This window comes from Oryzias latipes, chromosome 12, assembly GCF_053564925.1.
Source record: "Oryzias latipes strain Hd-rR chromosome 12, Olatipes_Hd-rR_3.1".
NCBI lineage: Eukaryota > Metazoa > Chordata > Actinopteri > Beloniformes > Adrianichthyidae > Oryzias > Oryzias latipes.
In genome coordinates this window covers 13,037,740-13,053,542 of record NC_136248.1, presented here as the reverse complement: position 1 = coordinate 13,053,542, position 15,803 = coordinate 13,037,740, and the positions used below count along the sequence as shown (strand labels likewise).

The window sequence follows — 15,803 nt, the reverse complement described above, 5'->3', positions numbered from 1 at the left end:
GACATGTTCTGAATAGGTTTTAGAAAAAAATAGTTTCTGCCTTTCTTTTTGCGTTATCATTGTTTGTTGCTTTACCAAAGTATTTATGGGAATCCTTATATATGAATCCTCACATTTGTAAGGATTTCCTTTTAGTCTGTACTTAAAATGAATGATCCAAAATTTTGATGTGACGATACAAATTAAACTAAAATTAGCTAAACATTTAGGGAAGGCTGGGTACTACAATTGGAGAATTTTTCATCCTGAGTGGGGAAGAAGCTTGACTGATGATAATCCATAGAAATAGGCATTACAGCTCACAGGACCAAACATTTGTGCACCTAAAATAAAAAAACTACAAAATGTTTTAGCTAAAATACATGTTGACGGACCACTTAAAGACCCACTCAAATGAAAATGGTGTTTTTGGTGTTTTTAACATGTTTTCTTATGCTAGAGGACATAGATTAAGAAAATTAAGATTAGAATTGCATTTCTGAGTATTTATTTATTCAAATTCTGGTGAAAACGATTCAGATGAAAACATGTCATTTAAAAAAGCTTGTGGTTATGTACAAACTACAATTGGTGGGCCTAACGCTCCCTTCATTTCGATGCATTCACTTGCAGACAATTAAATCCATGTATGTCTTTGTTTTCCTCGTCTGAGCTGGCATCTGGTTCAAAACTGTATGACTGGATAGCTCCGATATTGCTCGCCATTTTTGTTGCACAGCTAATGTCAGTTTGGAAGTGTAGGGGGCTGAAAACTAGTAGGAGAGAGTGTAAACAAAGGAATGATGGAAAAGGAAAGCGGGCTCACTTTGCGCTAACAGTCCTGCCAATAACTCAGAGGGGATTTTCTGATGAACTAAAATAACATCCAGGGCAGTTTGATATTCATCACATATGAAGACAGTAAAACAAGAAGAAGACATTTTCTGTATAATAAAATATGACAAGTAATTTAGCTTAAATTTAGTTGAAAGGACAAAATTAAGCTAATTTACCATCAATAGTCTTTAATGATGAAATGTTTCATTCTTGTGTTTTGTTTGCCTAATTTCCATTTTCAGGAGCACCAACTGGCCCCCATTTGAAAGAGGATAACTCCCACTGGCAGCTTCACGCTCATTACTACCCGCCTCTCCTGCGTTCAGGCACGGTAAAGAAGTTTATGGTGGGGTACGAGATGCTTGCCCAGGAGCAAAGGGATCTTACTCCTGAACAGGTAACACAGACGTTTCCATAGGTAGCAATACAAGCATAGTTAATCCAGTCTTAAAAAAAAAGAATGATTCATAATCATTTGTTGTGTTTGTGTTCAAGGCTGCCGAGAAGCTAAGAAATCTGCCAGATCAGCACTATAAAACCAGGGAGAACCAGGAGATGGAAGAAAAAAGGAAAAGTCAGCGTGACGGGTGATACAAACAATTCAATGAAGGCAGTATAATCAAGAAGTTCACTAAAAATACAATTAAAAACACATGCAAAAAGATTTCAGTTTTTCCCCCCTTTCTGCTTAGTGCATCACTAGTCCATTTTTAATACAAAAGTTTTGTGAGAAACATGTAACCCTTGTGCTATCCTATGGGGTCAAGATGACCATTGACATGTTCTCCCTACCATGACAAGGGTAGATAAAGGTGGAGAGGATTCATGTAATCAAGGAAACCAGTGAAGATCACAAATAAATGAAGAAAAAAAAGTTCAGCGCACTGTCTAGTGGGGTCTAGATGACCCCACTTCCAATGTTAATGCCTAGGATAGCACAAGGGTTAAAAGTGGCTTTAATGACACTCAGCCTTTCAAACCTTTTCTTTGCCAAAGTAGGATGAAAACATTTCATATATGTTTGCTTCTGAGCTTCCTTCATTAATTGGATTTGAAATCAAATGTGGTACAATGCCCTTCTTCTTTCTTAGAATGTAGAATAACCAAATATTATTCAGCCTCCTCTGTTAAATTTGAAGAAATCCTGTCTGGCTCTAATGGAAAGCTTTCAACCATAATGTTTTGTCTCTTGGAATAGTTTTAAGGTGTTTGTTCACTTAAGTAAAGTGTTATTTTTTAGTATTTTTTATATGAAACTTTAATAAATGTCATTTTAACCTTAAATGACTTAGAAAGCATGAGATATATTTTCAAGGCAAATATAAGTTGTAGCTGTGTGTGCTTCTATCAAAAACCGGTCATTTATGGCCTCACATTGTCATTTATTGTCTTCTTTTTATGTTTATCAATATATCTTGGCCTGCTTTTAGTAGCTGAAAAATAAAAATGGAAAAATGCACATGAGGCTGTTATGTCATGTACCACATACCATTTCCCTCAAAGGGGGGATGTTTTATTTCGTTTACTTTTTTTTCTTAAACTTTTTGCATTAAAACAACGTAAAATGTTCTCCTTATACTTTAGGGTAACAAGTGCTTTGAAAAAATTGAGTTTTGAATGTCAAAGCCCCATTAGTTGTCACATCAGTACCTAGGTGTGTGAAATTTGTGCTCTCCATTTGACCACTTTATGACCCCCCCCCCCAATCCAACCCCTTAATGCTGAATGTCAAGCATGGTCACTCACGGCGCCAGAGGAGGAAGCACGGGTAGGCGACGCAGGAACGCTGGAACTTCTTCAAAGAAAGGTGGCCGATGTTTCTGACTGGCAAAATGTCCTGGATTAGGGATTTTGGACAAAAAACGAAAATCTAAAAGCAACCAGCAGGAAGGTTGATTTTAGTGTGACACTTATCAAAAAAAGTAAAATCCTGTAAATACAGAGGAGCAACAGACGGCAGGCCGGATACACTGGCACCATCTTGCACTTCCGGGTTGGAGTAACTCAAATAACCACTCGTTACAACTGAAGTATGCAGAAGAACATCTTTGAACACACAACACATCCAACCTTGGGGCAGATGGGCTACAACAGCAGGAGACCACACTGGGTGCCAATCCAGTCAGCTAAGAACAGGAAACTCAGGCTACAATTCCCGCAGGCTCGCTATTAAAAGATTTAAAAAAACATTCCCTATTCTGATGAGTCTCCATTTCTGCTACTGTTTTCAGATGGTAGGGTCAGAATTTGGCATCAACAAGAAGAAACATGGATCCATCCTGCCTTTTATCAATGTTTAACGCTGGTGGTAGTGGTGTAATAGTGTGGGGGATATTTTCTTGGTTGACGTTTGGCCCCTGAGTACCGATTGAGCACGGCTACAATGGCTGCCAGAGTATTGTTGCTGACCATGTCCATCCCTTTCTGACCACAATGCATCCATCTTCTAATGGCTACTTCCACCAGGATAACGTCCCATGTCAGTGAACTGGAATAATCTCAGACTGGTTTCTTGAACATGACAATGTGGTCACTGTTTTCAAATGGCCTCTACAGTCACCAGATCTCAACCCAATAGAGAACCTTTGGGATGTGGTGGAACGGGAGATTGACATCACAAATGTGCAGCCAAAAAAATCAGCAGAAACTGCATGTTACTATCATGTCAATACGGACCAAACTCTTTAACCCTTGTGCTATCCTATGACCCCACCCTTACATTGATGTGTTATCCCTACCATAACAAAGGTGGATAAAGGTAAGGAGTATTTCATGTAATCCATAGACACCAGTGAAGATCTCAAATCATTAAAAAAAAAAGGTTAAGGATGACCCAACTCCCAATGTTAAAGTGCCTAGGATAGCACAAGGGCTAAGGAATGTTTTCAGTAACATCTTGAATCCATGCCACGAAGGATTAGGGCAGTTCTGAAGGTAAAACGGGGGTCCAACTTGGTACTAGCAAGGCTTACCAAATAAAGTGCGATGCAATGTCACTTGCAATGTAATAAAAATATTTTTATGATTAACTGTGGTGGATGTGGTCCATGCTAATTTGAATTGGAATATTTTAGCATTTAAAAACCCTTTTTTAGCAATAATCGTGCACATGTGAAGGAGAATGGAATCAAGGGTTTTGATCATTTTATGAAAAATGATTGTTATCTTCTTCAGGCTGCATTTAAACTTCTTCTTTAAACTCTCCTGCACAATTCCAATATGAATCTATTATGCTAACTTCTACAACTTTAAAAGTTTAACTTTTTTTGAATAAAAATGACCTTAAATGGTTGTGCATGGAATAGAGAAGCAATCCAAGGCACAAGGGGATTACAGTTTAGGTTTAAACTAGAAAATGTGAGTTATCAGCAGGTTAGGGTGATGAAGGTCTGGTGCTTAAAAAGTCAGGGGAATTTCTCTTAAATGTCATGCAGAATGACTAAACACATTTCATAATACAGCACAAGCATGATATTGGTCTTTCATATAGCTGGGATGTTAGATGGTATAAAAAAAGTGTTTTTTTTACAACATCTATGAAAAAGTGCTGCTGAAAACACATTTGAAGCACAAACCTCTTCTAAATCAAAGGTATAGTCTAAACAATTACCCCTCAAAGCACCACTTTAGAAACTTTTATGCTATATTTCTGCAAGAAACAACTTTAAAATAAAGGAAAAGGTTTAAGAAAAATGGAAAACGATGATACATAAAGGAATGCTTGCACTGACATTGAAAATAACAGAATTCAGCTAAACACACAGTTCCCACTCTCAGTTTTCAAACTTCTTCCACTAAAAAATCCATAAATATTGATGCTGGTTTTGGTAAATTTCTTTTTTTATGTGTGAGTTAGCAGTTGAGAGTGTAAGTACAGTTTATTCACTGTGAGGTCCTTCCAGGGCATGGGTGTTGATTAAACCAGAAGCGCGTCTGTGGATGTTCTTACAAACCTTTTTATGTACTGTGACAGACCTCATTCATTCAGGTCAATATTTATCCAGTCCTCCGGGCCCACCATAGATTCTTTTCTCATCTATTTCAGCACTCCTTGGAGAGTCTTGGGGTGTGTAAGTGAACAGATATTTCCATCTCCTCACAGACAGCAGGGACTGCGCTTTTTTTAACCGATTCTGTTTTCACTCATACAAAACAAACCAACCAGAAAAAATAAAAATTGTTGCTGGTCTTCTGTAGCCTGTTATGAAAGAAAATAAATACATTGTACCTGCTTTTCTGCATTTAAAGTCTAACTCTGATCCTGGTGGTCTTTAAATTCTAATCATGTTTTTAGCCAAAATCTAAAAATATGTCACTTTCTAGGACATCGTTTCTGCAGAGGGGCAGTATCTCATTGGAAAGTTAGCCCATCCCCACTTCATCATCCACCTGTTTACGCGCTGTCCCACTAGCTTACAGGCCCCTCCAAACCCCAACCTTACAGTCATGGCCAAAAGTTTTGAGAATGACACAAATATTAGTTTTCACAAAGTTTACTGCTAAACTGCTTTTATATCTTCGTTTTCAGTGAATTACTGAAGTATAATTACAAGCACTTCATACGTTTCAAAGGTTTTTATCAACAATTACCTGACATTTATGCAAAGAGTCAGTATTTGCAGCGTTAGCCCTTTTTTTTCAGGACCTCTGCGATTTGACTGGGCATGTTTTCAATCAACTTCTGGGCCAAATCCTGATTGATAGTAACCCATTCTTTCAGAATCAGTTCTTGGAGTTTTTCAGAATTTTGATGGTCCACCCTCCTCTTGAGGATTGACCTCGAATTTTCAATGGGATTAAAATCTGGATGGACCTAAATTTTCAACGTCTTGGTCCCTGAACAACTTAGTTATCACTTGTGCCTTATGGCAAGGTGCTCCATCATGCTGGAAAATGCTTTTTTTGTCACCAAATTGTTGTTGGATTGTTGAAAGAAGTTCACATTCACTGATATGTGCAGCTTGCTGCTGAAAACTGGCGCCAACCTATAACCACCAGGAGCAATGTGGGGTTCAGTGTCTTGCCTAAGGACACTTTGACACATGGGTGGGCAGGGTGTGAACGGAACCTGCAATCTCCTAATAAGAGGTTTACCGCTCTGCCTCTGCACCACGGCAGCCCCAAAATGTAATAACATTTTTCAACTCAAAATCAGAAAGCAAAAAAAGACCTTCAAAAACACACACAAAAATTGTAAAATACACACAATGCCTACGACTCCCCCAACCCTGTCGCAACTAAGACCAAAGAATATACCTCTGTGTGCTCATATATTTGTAAGGTGCCATATTTTTCTTAATTTTTCTGTACTGTTTTTACACAATCCAAAGGTCCATTCACTTCTAAGCAGGCATTCGTGATGATATGGTCAGTCAGTGTAAAAGCAAAAGTGTCCTGGCAAATTCTGAACCACAACTGCTCCCCTTTCTGGGCTCAGCAGGGTAAGGCTGATGCAGCTCAGTGGATTCCAATTAAAGGGAGGTGTGGGCGAGCCTCTTACCTGCTAATCTGTCACCTCGCTGGGTGCTAAAGATCTGAGGATGAGAAAGAGGAAAATATACAGGAGTAGACAAGGATGAAAGAGAACGGGATGAACACAGGAGCAGAGGGAGGAAACCAGTTACCTAATTGGATTTTTTTTTCACTCAAAGTTTTAGATATTAAAGCTTTGCAGATTTATTTTATGGACTCAGCTTTTTTGCTACAATGTTGTTATATAATTTTGATTATAAGTTGTTAGAGTTTGGCTCTGTGCCTCAAACATCACACCCCTAAACACAAAAAAAGTATGTGGTAGTCAGTGATTTTTCAAGTTGTTCCACTTAAAAAGTTGAAATATTTATCGTTGTTACACAACACTATAACTGAGAGACAATGTAAAAAAGGATCAGGAAATCACATTATATGATTTTTAAAGAATTTATTTCTACAAAAAAGTTGCCAAAACACAGTTTTTGTTCAAAAAGAAAAGATCTCTGAGGTTTTCTGCAAGTCTTCAGCAGGTTTGCACACTCACATTCAGCTCATTCTTCCATGCAGATCTTCTCAAGAACGGTGATGTTTTGAGGGTGTCAATGGGCATCACCTGTGACAGATTTTCTATGTAGATTGACGTCTTGCAACCAGCTAGGCCAGTCCTTCTCAACTCTGCTCCTTAGGGGTCCAATGTCCTGCAGTTTTTAATCCCACCCTGTTTAAATACACCTGCCCCCAATGACTGGCAAGATGGGGCCTTTGCAGAGCTGGAAGATCAGCTGAATCATGTGTGCTGTAGGGCAACATGGAAAACATTGCTTAAATAGTCAGGAACGTCGTTCTTTAGTAGTTTATCCTTTAATTGAACTCGCATGGCAAACTAATTATCACAGGTGTCTAAGATTGACGTCCGTGATCCAAAGAGCCCCCTGACACAGAACCATCCATGTGTTTGTTTGAAAACAACTTTTTGACACTTACCGGTAAATACACTTTGCACAATAATTTGGAACACACTGTAAATCCATGACAATGTTGTGTCTTACTATGAAACCTGTCTGTGAAACCTTTGTCACCACTCCTCCTACAGCTAGATAGAAGCTCTCTGTAAACCATGAATGGGGTACGCAGGTGCCCGCACGAAATAATGAGGTCATATAGACCACTTGGTGAGGCCAAAGAGAGATCATTTTTATGCAAATATGTTTTTACAAGCGCTGGCAACAGGTTGTAGAAAACATTCATACGACATTCAACCCCCCCGAAGATTTTGGACTGTGCAAGGAACCTGTGACTGCAGTTCATGTAATAAATGCATGCTTCTTGAAGGCAGCCTCACTGTTAGAAATGAAGGAAGTAGATTATCAGAAAGTAGTTTATGTAGACATCCTACAGGCACTTGCATATCCGGTGCACATCCTCTGTGTGCAGCATTTGGCCGTGGTCAGTGAGGGACCAGTACTCACACCTTACTAAAGACTAGAGTTTTGTTTAAGAGCACCATATGACAGCATCACCCGTAAGTGCATGCAACTTATATTATCCTTACAAATACTTCAAAATCTACTTACCACACGCACGACAACCTTATACAATTTTCATGACATCCTTTGAGGTGGCCATGCAAGCCTCAAGTGAGCTGTAAGGCACACATGCGCTCCTCTGGAGATCATTTGTATCCCACCTGGTGGTATCTTGTGTGCGGCTCCAGTTAGAGATTGTCAGTAATCTTGTATTTCTTACGTTTTCTAATAATTGCTCCAACAGTTGATCTCTTCTCTTCAAGCTGCCTTTTCATTGTAGATTGGTTCATCCTAGTTTTGTTCAGGTGTACAGTCTCGTCCCTGGTGTCCTTTGACAGCTCATTGGTCTTGGCCATGGTGGAGAGGCTAAAGAAAGAGGTTATCTACTGTGTGCCTATCTGAAACTTAGTAAGTTTGTTATTATTAATATAACTAAACAGTATTTCAATGTATCAGCAAGGACTTTAGACACAGTTTGTCATCCAGACTGCAGCTCAGTGCAAAATCCTCCCTCCTGAGCTGAAGGGATAAAAAAGAAGAGATAACACACAGAGGGCGTCTCTGGAGGCATGTCCACCTGGTACAAAAATGTCACAAAAAGCAAAATCCATTCTCTGCAAAAAAATAAAATAAAAAAGAAGAAACTTAACTGATAATGCTGTGAAAAAACAGGGAAAGAAAAGTAAAAAATGCTGTCTAAAGTTGTCACTTTCGAATCTCCCATTTAATTGTACATTATCTCAGGCCAGAAAGAAAGAAATAAGAGATTTAAAACTGAGGAGACAAAGGCCTAAAAGCTATTACAGTGATACAAAAAAGGAAATAATTATCCTAACAGTCCATTTTGTGCATCAGAATATTTTCTGGAATGCTGGATATAATATTGTGAGTGCATAATTATCTCAAAAGGTAACAAAGAAAGCCTTTTGTGAATATGGTGTAAACAAACATATATATTTTGATATCATTTCAACCTATATGATATTATATTATTATTCATTCATCTTCTTCCATTTGTTCCCTTTCGGGGTCACGAGGCTGCCAGAGCCTATCCCGGACACTTATTGGCGAAGGCAGGGGACACCCTGAAGAGGTCGCCAGTCTGTCGCAGTCTGTCACAATCACACTCACACCTAGGGACAATTTAGAGTTGCAGAATAACCTATGAAGCATGTTTTTGGACGGTGGGAGGAAGCCAGAGACCCCGGATAAAACCCACGCATGCACTGGGAGAACATGCAAACTCCACACAGAAAGTGTGGAGTCCCCCGTTGATACTCTTATCGATACTTTTTGAGCACAAAAATAAATTAATAACAAATTAAGCACATGAAGTGTTTTATTTCCTCATTATGCAACAACATTGTTTTATTTAACAAAACATTTTACTCTATACATTTTTCCAACTTGAAAAGTAAAATACATGAAAAATAAACAGCAATGTTTTTGTCATGGCCTGTCAGCTACTCCCTCCTCCCCCCTCCTTCCTGTTTTGGACGCGACCAGCTGGATCCACTTACCTCATCTTCTCCTGCCTTCATAAGCTCCTCCTGGATCATCAGCCGGTGCCAGTTCGTTGTTCCTCCTATGGTGCATAGTCTGGTCAGCTCAGGTTTTTGACTCCTGTCTCGTTACTCTTTGCTCATTGTACCTCTCGCTCTGCTTCAGGAAAGAAACCTGTTGGATACTCACCTGGTCGCAGTCCACAGACGTCGCAGTCCTCCCTCTGGAAAATCCGCCTCAAGATCCCTCCAGCCAGCCGCCGCTCCTCGCCTAGGAAGAAACCTGTCAACCTCTGTTCCTCGATTAAACCTCTTAAACTTACCGTTGAGTCCGAGCCTCTTTCCGGGTTCCAGCGTTTGGGTCACTCTGAACTCTTGCCCCGATCATGACAGTTTTGACATATTGCTGTCATGATGTAAATATAAAACAAAGTAAATAATTGTTTGAGGTTTTAAAATCATCCCAGAGAGAAAGTGCCTGCTTCAACTCCCGCAGTGAAAGCTGCGTCTATATCTGACGCCCGTGTTTCCATCTCTCTGACAGAGTTTGAAGCCAAAGCCCCTCCTCTCTCTGCTTTTCCTCTCTACCTGTTCACCTGTCCACATCCTCTGCAGCAGGGAGTTGTTTTTTTCCCGCAACCCTCCACTGCATTCTACACAGAGCGCAAAATACAGTCATCATAGCAGCAGGTTGACACGAGTCTGGGCGCTCTAGCGCAGATTTAATAAATTTTGTCTGAACAACAGCCCCGTGCACACAAATAGCCAGACAGACCTCAACTGAAAATTGACTGACTTGGTGAGTTAAATATGGCAGATAATGTTTATATCTTGTGGGACATACATAAAAAGCGACTTCTCCAGTACCGATGTCAGAACCGTTGAGGTCAGATCTTACCGATACTGCGATCTTGAAAAATGTTGCCCCAGGGCTCGTTCTATATACCGGAGCTCGCTATCCATCCCTAGACACTAGTTGTTAAATTAAAAAGTGATGTGTTTTCATGAACCTATTATTTTCCATAATTCAAATGTTAGCTTAATAATGATTGTCACAAACATCCATTGTAAAAGTGAAATATGTAAACATTACAGACTTTTTTGTTTCAGAGTGAACAGACTGGAAACAAGATTATTGGCCTTTAAGGATGGATGACTTTACGTTAAAATGTTGGCGTCATCAGGGTCATCTGCTATAATTCGAGGTTATGCTAGATCAAATTATCAGAGAAAAACAGTGATACAAGCACAATAACTCACCAGGGATCAAGTAAGTGCATAAATTATAGATTATGTAAATGTGAGGCCAGCACAGTAGCTGCAAAGGTTAGCATTACTGGCTCACAGCAGAAAGGTTTGACCCTGCAGGTCAGCATGTCAGTGTGGAGTTTTTATGTGGTGTAAGAATGTGGTTAGGATTTTTCACTGCATGTCAAAAATGCTAAAGAGGTTAACTGGGGCTCCTGCTTAGTATCCATCTATCAAACACCTATTATCACAATTTGAAAATTGCTTTCACATCATTGTGTTCTTATAATTAAAATGTTTTGTGGGGCTGTTACTGCCCCAGACCTTTGGTGTGTATTTTTGTGTGTGTGTAAGTTTATCCCCTGCAGAGGCATACTCCAGCACGCTGCCTGACTCCACCTTCTGCAGGAGATTGCGGCCTCCTTACTTCCTCCATTAACAAGGCTGGGCGGGAAGCATAAAAGCCTCAGCAGCCCCTGCTCCAGTGGCAGCTGAATTGCCTGAGAGAGATCCGTTTTCTCAGCTTGCCCCTGCTGTCAGACTTAGCTTTTAGGAGCATTCGGGAACAGCCTTGTTTTCCTTCTTCGCTGTGGTCTTTTTTTCATTTATGGTTTTGTCTTAGTACTGTCCATATGGTTTGAGTTCCACTGTAGGTTCAGTTGGTAGTTGTGTTATTTGTTTTTCTGTTGCATTTTGGGGGATATCTTTGGTTTGTTTGAATATGGTGAGTAGTGCCTGTGAATTTAAGTTTGTTCCCTTTACTAAACCTCATCTTTATTTCCATTGTGGTCACTTCTGCACCTGTCCCGGACGAGCCCCCACTTATGTTACGTCCCATCCCAGGGCCAGGGAGAAAAATAGGCAATATAAAGAAAAGATCTCCAAGCTGGTAGGGTGTAGACTGACAGTGCAGCCATTTATTAGTTAAGTTTCTCTCAAAATTGAAAATTTTTATGCTAATGTATTTCAGATCTTGTAAACAGAAGGTTTATGAGTGTTAACAGTTGTTGGAGAACTAAATGTTGTAAAATCTTACTACTTTGATTTATTAAAAAAAAAAATCTATAATCTTAGTCACAGCTACCCTTATGGATATAGAGTATATGGGCTGTCTGCAAACCTGTGCAGGTGGCCAGCATGAAATATGAAGGTCGTTAATCACTCAGTGAACAAGTAGAGTAAAAATGCTAATGCACATTTTTTTCCATGAGCATGCTACAAGTGACACTAAGAAACACACAAGGGTGAGTAAGGGTGAACTAAGTGAGACGCAGGCAGGTCATACGGATTTGTCTTCTTTTTTTTTTACATTTTCCATTGCTTTTCGATTAGGTTTCTTCCATTTCTTCTTGTCATTATGTTCACTTTCAGCTAAAAAATCAGTTAAAACTTCTGTGAAAAACGGAATGAAACATCCTTTCTTTCCTGTTGTCTTTTTTACCTTTTTTTTTTACTTGACCCGTACATATCCAGTTGAAAGTTACATTTCCAGAAGGTTAGAAAGAAGAAAAATAGGAAAAAATATCAAAAGTGCGCACCAACCTAACAATAAAAAATGAAAATAAATTAAAAAAAAACTTGGGAATTAAAACACAGATTTGCCACATCATACTTCCTATTAATTTATGAGAAATCAAAACATCATAATACATATCCAGGTAGATGGTGAAAGAATGTTCAATACGTGAATGCATAAAAATGGGTTGTGGAGATTAGAGAAGGAATCATCTAAATACATTTTTCCTCTATGCTCCGTTTCAGGTGTTATTCGTCCGTTATCTCCTGTTTCTTATTCTTCTCTTGCCTTTTCCTTTTCACACTTAGGGATCATTAATCTGCATGAAAGCTGACTCAGCAAATGCTGTCAGAAAGTCTTTTTTTCTTTTCCTTTTTTGTTTTTTTCTATTAACAAAAAAAAGCAAGTACAATCGATGCACCATCTGACTATGAAAAACGTTTAAATGGAAATGTGAAGGATGAGACATAGCCAGGAAGCAAATGTTAGCTTCTGATACTTAACACACTGTACTGCACTTTAAGAAGTGGTACCAATGCTCTGAAAACAATGATAAGCCGTATGTATGCAGCTTTATCTTGAAATCTTTACAAATGCACTGGGAAACAGGAAAAATTGCAATATCATATTGGTGAGATATTGTTTCCTCAGGTATCTGAGATTTAAAAAACTAGTGCAAAAATGCTTCTGGAATTGATAAAAAAAATTAATCAGCTAGATGCTGAAATTTATAAGCAGTGTTCGGATCTAAACAAGATAAGATGGAGGGAATTTTAAATGTATCAGCCTCTTTGAACAACAAGAAAAATCATGTATTATTTCATTGTGCTTGTCACAGCACTGTTGGGGAATAATTCCACTCCACAGCTGTGGATATTATCTCACAACAGTTTTTGGCTGTTTATTACTTTTAGTCTTCATGCTTCTTCTCTGTTATTGATATCGACTGGCTCAAACTCTGTTGCTATGAAAAAAAAAAAACAGTTTTTTTTTTTTGGTCCTGTTCTCTGTTGTCACACAGTTGGACAGATTGTGGTTTCACCCGCGGGACCTGAATTTAGCCTCCCACCACTTGGTGGCAGTGAGGCGTCAGTCAGGTGTTGTACTATGCACCAATATACAGTGTAGCTGCGTCAAAAAGTATTATCTTAATGCTATGTCTGAATTCTCTCCCTATTCACAACATAGAGCACTGTATTGTACGGTCGTCATTTTGTAGTGCTGTCCGAATCTACAATTCCAAAATCAAGTTCCCTAGAAATTTTCCAGAAGTCTCTGAAAAGGACCAGCGTGCATCGATGCTGACTGGATTGGCGAATATAGACCACAATGCATTGCGTCTGAACAATTTTTATGAAAACATTTTATTTAAATGTATTTTTTTTTGGTACATCAACGTTTTCATCTTCAGAACTCAGTGAATTCATTAATGATCGTCGCAAAACAATCATATTAGATTTTAACTTTGTGAAATTAATGACGTCATATTCGCTGTTAAAAAAAAAAAAAAAAGGAGTGAGCATGATGTCCGAATTGCTTTTTAGATTCAGGGCACTAAACAGTCCTGCACTGTACAAGTGAACATTCTCAAACATTGCCCGAACATTGCCCACTTTTTTTTATAAGGCCAGTTTGGCTGCTGTTAAACGTTTGACGTCTTAGTTCCTATCAAGCCGTTGTAGCGAGGGGCACACGCCTCGAATTGCTCACGCACCACACCACGCGCTGCTGCAGTTACCCGGGCAAACGCTAGAAGATCAGATTGATGGCAAGACACACTAAAATGTCCTCTCTGTAAATAACGTTAACATTACTTTTTAAAACTATAATGGTTTTAGTCTCCTTGCTTTTGGGTTGGGGTTCTCTTTTTGTTCTGTCTGGTTTTGAGTTCATTTCCTGTTTTACTTTGAAAGATTCCTGTGTTGTGTCGTGTTTTAGAGTTTTACTTTTGGTCCCCATCTGCCCCCATTGTTTCCACCTGTGTCTCGTCTGTTCTGGATGTATTTGAGTCCTGTCTTTCTGTTCCTCCTGTGCTGATCCATAGTTTAACAGTCTATTCCTGTCCAAACTTGATGAAAAAGTAACTTACCCAAACATATTATTAACTTGTCCAAAAGTCTTACCGCAGACTGATTAGCACAATGTTATTTTTTGTTGTGTTAAACTTGCCAAATATTTTTTATTTGAGAGTGTGAGAGTGTTGTTGCCTGGTAATTTAATTACCTGTCTGGTAATTATGCTGTGATGCTACTTTTTATAGAATAAACTGGAGATCCTGATTTCAAGTTTGATGGATTCATTTGGCTGCATTCAACCATCTCACAACTGCTACACAGGCAAATAAGAAGTCAGTTGCAGAAGACATGGACAAGTTTTAAAAACGAAAAAATTAAGAAAAACAAGGTGTGAGTCCCTCTTCAAAGGCTAAATTTATACACAAATACAACCCTGATTTATAAAGTTTATAAAGTCTGATTGTGAATAGGATAATGGGCTTCAGATGCAGAAAAGGTCTATCGTATCACTGACTGGCAGCTGGACGAGTCAACTGATGTCATAAATGCTGCACTGCTCCACAAAACAGTATGTCTCTTTGCAAGACAACAAACTGTTTTGTGGAGAACTACCAATTCGAACAACAGCTCAAGAATTTTTACGCTGCACGGATAACTACTTCACTGAGAATGGCCTTGACTGGCAGAACTGTGTGCAGTGATGGCAGAGCGTCAATGACTGGCAGGCTTTGTTTCTCCACTGTGAAAACCTTGCAGCGAAACAAATGTCACCAGAGTTCAACGAGGTGATGGATGTAAGTGTGAAAACTATCAACTTCTTTAAAAATAATGCCATGAACTCCTGATGTTTTGCTAAACTTTGTGAGGGCATGGAAGCAGATCATGTTCAGCTGCTCTACCATAGTGAGGTGAGATGGCTCTCAAGAGGGCTTGTTCTCACACATATCTTTAAGGTTAGGAATAAGGTTTTCTATTTTCTTACTAATAAGAAATCTCATTGCACATTATTACACCAAAACCACCTTCATAGCTAAACTTGCCTTCCTCTCTGACATGTTTTCACTGCTGAACCAGCTGAGCATCTCACTTCAGGGGAGAAATAACAACATGTTTTTTGTTGCAACAAAGTTCAAGCTTTCAAGAGAAAACTTGCTTTGTGGACTAAGAGGGCCCAGGAAGAGAGACTGGACATGTTTTTATTTTTGTCCAACATTTTGGAAACTCACCTCAAGTGAAGATCAGTCATTCAGACACTCAGCATCTCTCCCAACTGGCAGAGAAATTTAATAAATACTTTCCCGAGGACCCCATGGAGGGACCCATGTGGGTTGTGGATCCATTCCAGTTGATCCCACTGAAAATGATGTTGCTTTGCCCTCACATCTGGAATCACAGCTTCTGGTAGTTTCCATTGACAGCACTTTAAAAGGGCAGTGGGGCAAACTGGACTTATAGGCTCCTTCTGGATTGTTGTCTCAAAGGAGTACCAACAACTAGCACTGAGGGCTATTAAAGTCCTTCTTCCTTGTGTGAATCAGGATTCTCAACTGTGGCCACAACTAAGAACAAAGCTCGCAGCAGACTCAGAGCATCACTGGAGGCTACCCTAAGAGTAAACCTTTCCCCCACCCCACCCAGATTGGATTTGATCATGTCTAAGAGACGTAACTAAGTGTCTCATGAAATGGGATTTGTAGCATGCTAAAAA

The 15,803-nt window shown here is 39.2% G+C and overlaps 1 protein-coding gene and 1 long non-coding RNA gene across 2 annotated transcripts in view; both read left to right on the top strand.

Moving 5' to 3' along the window:
- galt (galactose-1-phosphate uridylyltransferase) overlaps window positions 1-2,275 on the top strand; it is a 43,008-nt gene extending 40,733 nt beyond the window's left edge. Inside the window, exons 10-11 of the mRNA XM_004075009.5 lie at window positions 1,059-1,213; window positions 1,312-2,275. Coding sequence (XP_004075057.1) covers window positions 1,059-1,213; window positions 1,312-1,407 — 251 coding nt within the window. The 3' untranslated portion in view covers window positions 1,408-2,275. The remainder of the gene's footprint in view (window positions 1-1,058; window positions 1,214-1,311) is intronic.
- Window positions 2,276-7,115: 4,840 nt separating this feature from the next.
- LOC144996528 (uncharacterized) lies at window positions 7,116-9,639 on the top strand. The gene is made up of 2 exons (XR_013659447.1): window positions 7,116-9,404; window positions 9,483-9,639. It is a non-coding gene; the product is annotated as an uncharacterized LOC144996528 (long non-coding RNA).
- Window positions 9,640-15,803: the final 6,164 nt, after the last annotated feature.